Source organism: Ceratotherium simum, chromosome 5 (assembly GCF_057802395.1).
Source record: "Ceratotherium simum simum isolate JZ-2026a chromosome 5, ASM5780239v1, whole genome shotgun sequence".
NCBI lineage: Eukaryota > Metazoa > Chordata > Mammalia > Perissodactyla > Rhinocerotidae > Ceratotherium > Ceratotherium simum.
In genome coordinates this window covers 68,077,424-68,090,965 of record NC_141904.1, presented here as the reverse complement: position 1 = coordinate 68,090,965, position 13,542 = coordinate 68,077,424, and the positions used below count along the sequence as shown (strand labels likewise).

Below are 13,542 nucleotides of genomic sequence, written 5' to 3'. Positions count from 1 at the left end.
TTATATCACACCGAAGAATGCATAAAACATTTGTGTATGGTTTAAAGAATAAATTAGAAAATGCTCAGCCATATAACCACACCCAATGAGGAATGTTGCCACGGCCCCACCTCACCCCCATTGTGTCCTGTGCCCCCCCCCCCAATAAAATCCTCTCTTTCCCCAGAGGCATTCTGACTATGGTACACATTTTGTTGTTTTGTTTCATATTTTTATCACCTATAAAAGTGATATGATTCTCTCTAGTTTCATTTTGCTTATTTTAGAACTTTGTATGTATGGGATTGTGATGTATATATTATTTTGGGTCTTGCTTTTTTGCTTAATATTTGTGAGATTCATCATGTTGTGTGAAGCTATAAAGTATTTTCTTTGCTGTGTGGTATTCCGTTGTATGAATACACTATAATTTTATCATTTCTACTGTTTTGGCGTATTTGGGTTGTTTCCTTTGTTTGTCTTATTGTGAACAATGCTGCTATAAATCTTATTCTTTTGCGTAAGTTTCTGTAGAGATATACCCAGGAAAGGATTGCTGGGTCATAGGGTATGCAGATTTCCAAAATGATCTTACCACTTGACATTCTCATTAGCAAGGGATAGGAGTTCCTATTGCCCTGCATCTTAATGGCAACTAGGTATTGTCAGAATTTTAAGAGTTTGGCAGTCTGGTGTGTAATGGTGATTCGTTTTGAGGGTTTAATTTGCATTTCCCTGAGTACTTATGAAGCTGAACACTTGTTTCTGTCTATTGGCTATTTGGATTTCCACTTCTGTGCACTGTTTATTGAAAGGTTTAACTCACTTTTCTGCCAGGCTGCCAGTCTCAGCCATTTTTGGATCCCTCTGGTGTTCTCTCTTTGAATGTTATAGCTAGGTCCCCAGCTCAGTCACCTCAATATCGGGGATGGCTTGTTAGAAATGGGTTAATAATGGGTTCTTATAGGAAAGTCATGTTATGTATTCACAAGGAAAGGATGTCTTACAATAGCACAAATGACCAGATTTGGAGAAATAGTAGAAAGCTTTCTAATACAAAGAAATAAGGCTGTGTTCTTTCCTGGGAATGTAATCATGTGGGATGGTCCAGATTCCACATTTGTCAAAATTACTTACATGTCTCTTTTATTCACGCACTACTGAGCATTTGCACTGTTAATAAATTTTCTAAAACTGGAAACCAAGTTGAGAAGCTGAGAAGGCATCTCCTTAACCATTCTTTACTGATAGTTTATGTCAGAAATTATGTCAGAAATAGTTTATGTCAAAGCGATGGTGATGGTCTGTTGGTATGTGTTATATGGCCTGCACAACATGTTAGTTTTTATTTTGGGGTTGTTTTTTTTTTTTTGTCTTTTGGTTGAGGCAATATTTTAAAATTCAGATATCTTAATAAAACTGTGGGATTTTGCCTTATTTTCGTAAAAAGGCAATCATTAGGCAGTAGTGGATCCACATTTCCACACATGGCAGAAATTACCTGGATCTGAGTGGTGGTTCCCTATCAGCAGTGGAGTGTGATTGTTCTCCAGTATCCAATCTCCCTTTCCTCCATATTAGTAGAATTTTTAGCTAGGTATGTGGCTTTCCAAAAAAAGACTACATATCCCAGTGTCTTTTGCACTTTGGGATAGCCATGTGATTGTTCTAGCCAATGGGATTAGGGAAAGTGGGCAGCTTTCAGGTTCTGTCGCTAAAGGACTGGGTTTGCCCTTCCTCATTCTTTTTCCCCTACCTGATGGCTTAAATGTGGACATAGTGATGGGCTGTCTTGGACCATGTGGAGGATAGCAACATCCCAGGAATGGCGAAGCAACAAGAGAAGAGTTTGGGCACCTGAATACTTTATGCTATTCTAGCTCTGACTTTTACGTAAAGAGAAATTAACTAAAATGTTGATCTCTGTCACACACAGTCAAATCTATATCCTAAGTAATACTTCAAATGGGCAATGTTCTCTTCTCTTCCTCATTAGTCCCCACCATTCCACATTGTGTCCCTATGTCTGATGCTGAGTTTGACTTCCCTTTTTTCAGCCAGCTTAGACAGCTGAATTTCTAATGCCTCTCTCACTTGGCTTCTGTTAGAATTTGCACCTAAGATATAATTATATTCTAGTATTTATGGTCTAAGACTCACACAAGAGAAAAATTCTTTAAGTCTAAATGATACAATTAGAAGTTTTAGGGTTGAATTATCAGGAGTTTTATAATAGTCCAAGTCAGAGTTTCTCAACCTTGACGTTATTGACATCTTGGGCAAGATAATTCTTTGTTGTTGGGGACTGACTGATCTGTGCATTGTAGGATGTATAACAGCATCCTGGCTTCTACTCAGTATATGCCAGTAACACCTCCTTCCCCAACTGTGACTATCAAAAATGTCTGAAGACATTGCTAAATGTCCCCTGAGGAGCAAAATTGCCCATGTTAAGAATCATTAATCTAAAGTATATTTCTTTTTTCTTTTAAATTAATAGACTATTTTTTGGAATAGTTTTAGGTTTACAGAAAAATTGAGGAGGAAGTACCGAGAGTTCCCATATACCTCTTCTTTCCTTCCCCCTCTACCCCAACCCCCAGTTTCCCCTATTATTGACATCTTGCATTAGTGTGGTACATTTGTTACAATTAATGAATCAATATTGGTACATTATTATTAACTAAATTGCATAGTCAAATTAGGGTTGTACAGTTCTGTAGGTTTTGACAAATGCATAATGTCATGTATCCATCATTACGGTATTATTCAGAGCAGTTTCACTGCCCCCAGAATCCCTTGTGCTTCACCTATTCAAGTACACTCTTTTTAAAGTAGTCTAAACTCTCCTTAAAATGATGCCTAAAGCCACTTCCTTATTAATGCACATTTTAGTCACTTCCCAGTGATTGATTAGTACCCAAAAAAAGTCTAATGAATGAATATTCGTTATTTAGGATGCTGGCTCATGATTAACCTTTGGTAATTTATTGATTTATTCAGCTACCATTTCCAGATGAATGACATCTTATAACTGGAGTAGGTTCTAATTGTGTATAATTACAATTACTCTTCAAAATCCTTTGGAAAGATGACATGTCAAAGACCAAAGTTTATCTTTCAAAAAGTCCAACACGGGTGGTATTTTTCTCCAGTTGAAACACATAGCTGTTTTTTTAGTTAGGCACGAAATGTATGCTGCTTGTGTTTAGTGGACATATATCAAATGCTTAAATGCTAGAAAAATCTCAGTGTTATGAGATGCTGATGCTTTGAGGACACAAGAACTAAAATCGTCTTTAAGGGCGGCAGCTTCAAGCCTCTCGTATCACAGTTATTCTCAACTATGAGCTTATTGAATAGAATGATGGATAAAATTTCTCCCATCTTTCTCCTCTCTCCTGTGTCTTTTGGCTGACCATGTTTGCATAAGTTAAAAGCAACTCTATCATATGGTACTTGCTTCTACATGCTAGGTGTGCAGTATATACTTAATACATGTTTGCTAAATGAATAAATGAATTTATGGTAAACAGCAGCTTCTACTCTAGTGAGGTCTTGATTGTGACAAAATTAACTATAATCCATAGAAATAAGTGAATGCTAGGCTGAGTTCCTGGAACATGGCGTATAGTTCACGTGGACCCAGAAGATAACACACGTGGTTGGTGGTGATGATTAATAACAAAAAGTGTTGTCCTTAATCTATCATTTTAGAACATATACATGTATTTGCCCTTCATAAAAAACTTACAAGCCAACTTCCTTGAAAAGGAAATGGGATTTGAAGGACAGAGCATAAAAGAAATTATTAAGAAAAATAAATACCATTACTGGGAGTTGACAGGTGACCTTTAATATGAATAAATTGGATTGTGGTATATTTTGGTTTTCAGGAAGCCCAAACCAGTTTCGCAAGATTGTCAATGTGGTTAAGCTATCCTGCTCAGATTTCAGATGAATAGAGAGATTTGTCCTTATGTAAGAACAGGAGCCAAGTGACTTTTTATTTCCTCTAGTAATTTGTAAAACCGGATCTTTCGCCTTTAGGAAGGGCCACAAACCTGGTTTTGAAATGTAATGTTGACAGGTGCAAATCATAGTGTCTCCAACCTAGGTGACACTCAGCTCTATCTGTTCTTAGTGAACGATAGTAAGTTTATGTATAGTTTGCTCAGTGTTTTCACTTGGTTGCCCTCTGGCATGGTCAGGAAACAGTGTTGGAACCAGGAAACAAACTTTCTGAAGGAGAACCACTTATACCAAACCAGATCAAATGACAGGAGTGAGCAATTTCTAATACAGCACAGTGCAATGTGGGCCAAACAAAACCTGCCTGCAGGCCATGCTTGGTTCCCCAGTTTGATCTATAATAGTTGGTCTATAAGTGGTGAATGAATGTTTTGGGAGGAGATTCACCATGAGTTCAATGTTTGGTCCTCCAGTTGAGGGTTCATCTCTTTCACTATCATGATTCATGTTGGGAGAAACCCCAGGGATGCTAATGTAAAAATGCATGAATGATGGATTTTGAAACTAATTGGTTTAGTGTTTCCATTTGTAACTAGGGGTGAGGGTGAAGGAGAGCCATGCCCTGCCAGAGATGAGAATGTTCGTGTTGACTCTCTAGGACACTGCTCTGGTGGTCTGTCAGGGAATCATGTAATAGGATACAGTGGTTATGGTCTTGGCGTTTAAAGCCAAACAGACTGGGTTTGCCTTCTGCCTCCTCAACATAGTAGCTCTGAGACATTGAGCAAGGGGCATAGCCTCTCTAAGCTTCACACTCTTACCTGTAAAGCGGGGATAAAAGTAGTACCTACCGCAAGGGAAGAGTTTTGATGAAACTTACATCAGGTAAATAATACTCAAAAAGTGCATTGCATGGTGCCTGGCTCTTGGTAACCTCCAACAAAGAGTAGCTAGTGATAAAGATAGAAAGAGGTAGAAAGTACGAGGAAAAGAGTTACCAGTATGCTGTTTGATGAACACCAGTTTGATCTGGATTTTGAGTAGCTCTTTCATGTACTTATCCTAGGCTTTAATAGACCCTAGAGAGTCATTTCTATTTCCTCACAGACTACCTCCTTAAACGCTCCGGTCAGTGAGGGAGTATTTTCTCTCACACAGTGCAGGACCAGCTATGACTGGGTCGTATTACCTGTTCTCCCTTCTGTTAAGTTCCATAAAGACCACACCCTCCTCTTTTGACAACCAGAATTTTGCCATTTGATAATTAGATAATAACTGACCTTACTACACGAGGTACATTTTAGTTCACTTGATGCAATTTTTAAGGGGTACCTTGGGTTTCACGAGAAACACGTTTTCAAGTCATCTTTATTCAAGTGATTTCCACAGGTGGCTGACTTGGTGCATTTTATTTCAGAGTGGTAAGCAGATAACTGATGAGTAATAGGAAGATCTACGTAAACCTTTTTATTGCAGTGATATCGATTATGAAAAGTTGGTGATACTGTATGAATGGTTTTATGATAACCAGTATTCCATGGTGAATGTATGGTGCATATTACATAACCACTAAAGATAATTATGAAGGTGCTATAGGAACATGGAGAAAGTGTATAATGAAATTTGAAGAATGCTGTATGGAAATAGAATATGGGATGTGCACAATTACAATAATAATTATGTAATAAAATAGATATATACAGGAAATACAATGAAAATGGCTGTAAGTTTATGAGGAGAGTCAGGAAAATGGGATTATGGCAGTTTAATACTATTATTTTAATTTTTTTATCTTTTTAAAAACTTCAAAATATCAAATGACTTGGGGGTGTTGTCAAATTGGGGGCTGTCTGTCGTTAGAGTCCATAGCCTTATGTGTGCTGACGACATTTTGATAGAGCTCAATGTGCTATAGTTATTTTTCAGATTTTGTGTGATGACTAGCTTGAATAATATTTTAGATAACAGTGACTGACATTACTATATTACTCTTCTTTTTAGTGATGAAAATGCCAGGAAAGATTTAAAGACGCTACCAGCCTTTCCAACCAAAACTCTTCAGGAGCACCCATCCCTTGCTTACTGGTAAGCCAAAGCAAGATAACGGGTGACCCCGTTATCATAGCTTCCCTTGAGAACTGCATGCTCTTCAGGAAATTAAAAGAAATATAAGTGAGGAAAATATCAAATTGCCCATCAGATATGTAAGAGTAACCATAAGTAGACCTTGATCCTTTCAGTGAAAGGATCTTATCAAAGCACGCTACAGATCGTCGCACCAAGATTGTAGTTGTTTGTCAAGAGTGGCTGTGTGCCTTCTTGTTCAAGTGCGTAAAAGGTCTGTAGAGTGTGCTTCTAAGTGAACATAACGCTTAGTATATGCAGTCACTGTATAATGCAGCCTTAATCTAGCAAAGTGCAGTATAAGTGTTATGAAATACGGATCTCCCTGGATGGAGGTTTTCTTAATGACCAGAAATGACCTAAATGACCAGAGGTTTTCTCTATGGCCAAAAACTGTATATTTTGAGTTGTATTTTTCATTTGTATTTTAATGAGTCCATACTACCCATTTTCCATATGACATTTTTCCTAGAAAAGTCCTTTTTTCCCCTTTGAATTATTTACATTCCCTTTAAATATATATTTTTTTGGTTTAAGGCTTCGAATCCTGAAGATGGTTTTCCTTTCCACTAAAAAACTGATTACGAAATAAATATTCAACATTAATAGCTTTAATATGAAAGTTAGAATACATTTCCCAAATAAATAGTGAAAGTGAGTACTGAGGCTACATTGCATCCTGAGTCCGGAACCTTCTAAACGAATCATTGTTAAGTGATAGTTGTTTAAGAAAAAAGTAAACACCAATTACCATTGATTACTGGTTGTATAGAGATAAAAACATTTACTTTAGGTTATCCTTGAGATATGACTAAAAGAACTGCCTGTCTGAAAGTAGAGTACAATAGCTGAATGATGTCAGAAGTTGCCAGACTTCAGCCAGTTTCTCTCCTTTCTAGTCAACAAGTTTTATCCTAGGACAATAATGAAGGGTCCACCTAAAGCAGTGTGTGTGTCCCCAAGTAGTGACAATAGAGTACTTGAGATTGAACACAGACTCAGAAGCGGTTTTAATTCTTTCTAAATCTTTCTGAATAATTTAAGGAAAATGGCTTTAATACCTAACACTTGCTAATCTTTCTTTTTTAACCCTTTTAATTTCCCCAACAAGGCTCTCTAACTAGCATTTAATAGTATTATTTTGTATTTAGTATAGTCCATTCAGTTATGGCAAAGGATATTAGTTTTTCATTTGATAAATTGGTATTATGTTTCCTTTTCCAATGAATTAAGTTTTTAAAAATATTAATATAGGGGCCGGCCCAATGGCACAAGTGGTTAAGTGCGCGCGCTCCACTGCAGCGGCCCGGGTTCGCCGGTTCAGATCCCAGGCACGCACCAACACACTTCTTGGCAAGCCGTGCTGTGGCGGCATCACATATAAAGTGGAGGAAGATGGGCATGGATGTTAGCCCAGGGCCAGTCTTTCTGAGCAAAAAATGAGGAGGATTGGCAGATATTAGCACAGGGCTGATCTCACACACACAAAAAATTAATATATATTATATAAATTAAGAAATCGTGACAAGATAGTCAAATATCTGAGGTTCAGGAATCCATGTCCTACAAAAACAAAAGCCAGCCAGCTTCTATCTCCTAAACAAGTTGGTGAAGGCCTTTCTTAAGTTTCTCTAGTAGCCACCTGAGAATTTTGAAATTGAGTCTCTATCTCGTGTAATCATGGATTGCCATACTTCTTCATTTCCTTGTTTTACAGTGAGGACAGGGTAATTGAGCATTATTTGAAGATCAAGGGTCTGACTCGGGGTCAAGCTGTGGTTCAGTAAGTATCTTTCTTTCCTTTTGCTTAGATATAATTTTAACGTCTTCTGTCTGAAGAAGTCACCTGAAATGATTTCAGTTGTGTAGTTTGTGTGTATATAGTCTTCATCTAGTTAGAAATATCTTACCATGAATTACAAAATGTCTTGGGTCATTCCATACATTGATGTCATCAATTTAGATGCCCACCAGTGTCAGGCAGGTAACAGAAATGAGAAATGTAAGCCAAGTGTAGGGCATTAGGGAATGGTGGAGACTGTGCTAAACTGGAGAGCTTTTGCTTTGGGTAGAGGCAAGGCTACTCAGCTTCAGAATTCAGGCATAATGTTGCCAGATCTTCTGATATTTTCCAAGAAAAGCTGGAAATTCTGATTTTTAAATCGCAATTTTAAACATGACAAAGTAATTTTAAGAAAATCTTAATACAATATGAGCCCAACCAAACCTATGTGGAGGCCGTGTTTGGTTGCATGGTTTGTGACTGTACTTTGGGTTGGGCACATAGTGTTGGTGTTGGATAATCTGTTTCTTCATGCTACCAAGAACAGACCGTAGTGATATATTTCTGCATTTTAGACTTACAGAGTTACCGTCCATTTATTAAGAAATGTTCACAAGGTATATTAATGTTTTAAAATTATAAAAACTAAATTTGAAATTTTTAGATTATAAAAACTAATGTGGCATTATTGCTATAGTAATTGTGGAATAACTTTTATGACCATGAAAGTTAAAAAATAACTGTTAAATGTAGCTCAGAGCATATGAGAACTGAAATAAGGACTTGGAGATCACTGTTGCCCTGATCAGTGTATAGATTTCCCCCACACCCCTACCTCATCTCCTTTTTATCATAGCACACCTGTGGTCTTTAAAGCAGAAATCAGAAGTTAGCAGTCCTGAAGTTGAATCCTTGACATTTTAACTCATTGTGCCTGTTTTCTGAACTGGGGAAAAAAAGAAAAGGAATAACAATTTCCCTGAAGGATTTGAGGTTAGGCCAGTGAGCATTTATGACGTGTTGTTGCTTAAATGCAGAGTCCTTTTACATCCCTTGATCGTTATCATTGTAGCTCCAAATAAGAGACTGTCTGGCTTGGTAGTTAAGACTCTAGACTGTGGAATCTGACTCGCTTTGTTAGACTCCTGGCTGTGCAGTGTAATTGCTGCATGACCTTGGCACGTTTATTGCACCTCTTATATTCATTTACATGTAGGCCATTTACTTTAAAAAATTATCAAATTATTGATTACAAAGTCCAGAGCATTGATCTTCAAAGTGTCATTTTAAAGTCCTCTTGTATGAAACAGAGACCTCAATTCCTTGTGGGCAGAGAGGCAATCTTACACCATTTAATCCATTCCATAAACCCTTAAAGATATGCAATAGATACTTGTTGAATTAAAAATAGCAAAAAATAACATCATTGCTTTAATTTTTATTTTGAGGACGGGCATATTTTTTAAAATTAGGTTTACATACAATAAAATTCACCCTTTTTAAGTATATATTTCTAAGAGGTTTGACTTAAGAGTTAAGTATACATTTCTAAGCATTTACCACATTCAATATATGGACTAGCTTTATTTTTTACTTATTATGAGCATGACCCAAAAGTTGATTCTCATTGCTTGCATCATTAGCTGCTCAGTTTAAAAAGTACTTGCAATTTGGGTATGTAATACAGTAAAATATGTTTCTAAGCCACAGAAATCTTAATATGCAGAAAATAACATTTCCTATAGCTTTTTAAAATCGAAATTTTGTTAGCAACCTCCTAATATTTGGACAAAGTATAATATATTCCTCCCTAGAGTGATTTATTCTATTTCTACTTTAGTCAATGACGTTAGTCCTGGTTATAATGAGGAAAGTAGATACAAACTCTGTTTCTTGAAATCGCTTTTCCCAAAAGGACCCTCTGACTATTTTAATAAGAGGTTATAATATGTATTCATTTTCCATAGGTATATGAAAATAGTAGAAGCTCTACCGACTTATGGAGTCCATTACTATGCAGTAAAGGTAAATACTTTTACATAACAAAGTTTTCATAACGTCCGTGTTATATTGTGAGTTAGTGGACAACACCAGCTTTTTAAAATCACATAAATCAATATGCTGATGTACATCAATTGTCTCTAGAAATTTCAGCAGTTAGAATAGGATTGATTTTCTTAAAAAATAAAAGCCTGAGGGGCCAGCCCCGTGGCTTAGTGGTTAAGTGGCGCGCGCTCTGCTACTGGCTGCCCCAGTTCAGATCCCCGGCGCGCACCAACACACCACTTCTCCAGCCACGCTGAGGCGGCGTCCCACATACAGCAACTAGAAGGATGTGCGACTATGACATACAACTATCTACTGGGCCTTTGGGGATTAAAAAAAAAAAAAGGAGGAGGATTGGCAATAGATGTTAGCTCAGAGCCGGTCTTCCTCAGCAAAAAGAGGAGGATTAGCATGGATGTTAGCTCAGGGCTGATCTTCCTCACAAAAAAATAAAATGAAAGCCTGATTATATCTTGTCATTTTTAACAAATTATAAAGCACATTATTTTTGCAAAACACTTGCTGTGTCCAAATGTTTTCCCAAAGCCTCTGTTAGTCCTAAGATATGCAGGTCATTTTCTTTTGGCACACGTATTCCTTTAGCTATTCTTGCTGATTTTTCTCTGTTCCAGTTGTTCACCTGTGTAATGCTACCCAATATTCATTTGATGGTGCCTTTGTATGAGAATCGTGCACTTTCCAATGTCATTTTAACAGCTTCATAATATCCTCAAATTTCTGCAGGATTTGCAATACTAGTTTTTAGTCGATATGTTTTGTATTTGTATTTGGGAAGTATTTTCAGATGTTTATAAGCAGGGAGAGATTGACTAAGAAATACTTTGAGATGATGAGGGGTAAAGTAGTGTTAAGAAGGGAGTCTTGAGTCAGCCCTGACGGCCTAGTTGTTAAAGTTTGGCGCGGTCCGCTTCAGCAGCCCAGGTTCAGTTCCTGGTCACGGAACCAGACTTCGTGTCTGTAAGTAGCCATGCTGTGGTGGCAGCTCACATAGAAGAACCAGCAGGCCTTACAACTAGAATATGCAATTATGTACTGGGGCTTTGGGGAGGGGGGAAAAAAAACAAAAAAAAACAAATCTTTCTCAGTGAAAAAAAAAAAAAATGCAGAGGGATTTGGAGGGATTCACCTTAAAAAAAAAAGAAGGAAGTCTTATTTGAAAAAGGAATAATTTTATAATTGATCAATCTTGAGTGATTTTTCAAGTTCTGACAATGTTTGCAATTCAAAATGGTGGGGAATTGGATAATAAATACCTGCAAATTGAGGGTACCCTGAACTAAAAATATGCACCAATTCAACTTTAATTTCTATTGATTCTTAATTTGTTTGCATATGGGTATATGTTTAAGCCTAAGTTTTTCTTTCTCTATGTCAATACATCCTTGGCTTTGGCAAGGCCTGAAAGATAAATTTATGAAAAAAAAAAATTCCTTCCCTCCCCTTATGTACCTGAAAGTCGTTATTCAAACATCCTGTCATTGAATTGTACAGTTCTCCAAGACAGTTTTTCAGTATGTCCATGTTCATGGTTAAGTGTATTATAAACATCAGGATTTGGAACCACTTTTCTCATCTGTGTAATTCTCTGGAAACTTCTGTGACCTTTATAGCTGGTTACATATCAAGAGAACAAAGAAAGAGCTTTTTTTCTTTTTCTTGCTTTTTTTTTTTTTTTAATGTATAATTGGCTTTGTACTCTGGATTAATTCTTAGTTGAATTACTTACATTTTATTTCTTCTCTCCAACTGTTTAATCAAAACAGTAATGCTTCATTCTTTTTAATCATATTAATAGTATTGGTCTGTTTTGACTTATAGATCTTATTTGAAGAAACTCTAAGAAGGCATTTTAATAACAAGTTAGGTTTTTAAGTAATGTTTTGTTTACCAAGACAGCTTTATTTGGACTTGCTGATACTTGTTCAAGGATGAAATTGGTAAATATTACTTCACCTCTAGAACACTTAACAATTAGGTCTTGGTTCACATGCTTTTCCATCTTCCAGGATAAACAAGGACTTCCTTGGTGGCTTGGAATCAGCTATAAAGGAATTGGCCAGTATGATTTACAAGATAAGGTGAAACCTCGGAAAGTAAGTGTGAATCCTTTCAGACACTTAGGAGAACCTTGAGCTGTTCTAGACCTGGCGACATTGCTTTAAGGGGCACCAAACAGTCTTGGGCAAATGACTTTTGGTTAGTGAAGTCATGGGTTCAGAGAAGACTCAGGTTAAGTGTAAAATACTTTTTATAACTCATTCATGAACATTTACACAGCAATTCCACATCTGATCATTTATTCTGAGGAAATAAAGTTATGCACAAAGATTTAACTGCAAGTATGTTGATCACAACATAGTTTACAAGTGCATACAATTAAGTTTCTATTTGAAGTTAGTATGAACATGATGATATCGTTTGTTTAATAAATTTTATGTATATATAAAGTATATATACACATGCACACACATATACATACATACACATATTTACATTGAATGGATAAACAGATGGGTGAATTGTAAAGACAGAAGCCAAAATTTTGGGTGCTGGTTACCTCTCAGTGGTATATTAGGAGTAATCTTCTTTCTATTACTGCTGCTATTTTTGCTTATCTTTGTTTCACAATTTTCCACACTAAACATGTCTGCTTTTTGTAAAGAAAAATAAGTTATGTGCTGTTTATTAAAGGGTCCCACTCTATCGGGTTTGGATTTTCCAGAGCTAATGTTACATTATGTTCAATTCAAAATTTGATTATGAAGCTGTTTCTCTTGATGCAGGCGTAAGCATACAATACATTTTCACCTATATAAGAATTGATAAGTCCATATAACCATCCAGCTGCCCTGGTAACCATCCGGCTGCCCTGGCCTACTCAGTAGTATAATAATACAAAGGCTTACTCATGCTGGTAGGTTTTGCCACCCTCCCCGTGCCCGATGCCATCCCTGGGAGTCACAGCAGTGAAACGATGGCCTGTAATAACAGAGCATGGTCAGGCCGCCCTTGTTATCACACCCCGACATCACAGCCTTGAATAACTCCTATCACTTCCGCCTGTCGCTTGCTTTAATGTGAATTAGAAAAACAGCCATAATTTTCGTAAAGTTAGGTCCTTGTAATCATTTCACGGCACTCTTCATCTTCTGAGTGTCCTCTCAGCTTCAATTAATGCTCACATTCTTCCTTTGATTTAAAAAGATGAGTAAAGCTCCCTTTTTCTCTCCATTTTATGGTTGTGAAACAGACAGGGACAACACCAAAGGGTGGCCTAGGGCAAACCACAGCCCCCTTCTACTGCCAATCCAGCTCTCCTGGATCAGACCAGTTGGGCATTGAAGCTTCTAATCGGAAATTATCAATAGAAATAATAAAGCATTTTTTAACAACCAAGATCCATCTGTGTGAGGGACAGTACGAGAGTGTGTATGTCATCATACACTTAAAATTCTGTCTCTATAAGCCCTGTGACCAAGATCAATTGAAGTCAGGAATACTTAATTTCCAGGAGGAATATGAGTAATATTGTTTATACTTGAAAATTTGCTTCTAAGACCAAATTTCCAAGTAAGTAATGTTAGAAATGATGGGCATATAATTTTTTCAAATATTTT

General features: G+C 36.9%; 1 protein-coding gene across 5 annotated transcripts in view; it reads left to right on the top strand.

The window, feature by feature from the left end:
• The window catches only part of FRMD4B (FERM domain containing 4B), a 312,466-nt gene that overhangs the window by 262,048 nt on the left and 36,876 nt on the right, over positions 1-13,542 (top strand). For all 5 annotated transcript variants that reach the window (XM_087431321.1, XM_087431319.1, XM_087431320.1 and 2 more), the window contains 4 exons: positions 5,953-6,036; positions 7,793-7,858; positions 9,826-9,883; positions 11,932-12,018. In XM_087431321.1, coding sequence (XP_087287447.1) covers positions 5,953-6,036; positions 7,793-7,858; positions 9,826-9,883; positions 11,932-12,018 — 295 coding nt within the window. The remainder of the gene's footprint in view (positions 1-5,952; positions 6,037-7,792; positions 7,859-9,825; positions 9,884-11,931; positions 12,019-13,542) is intronic.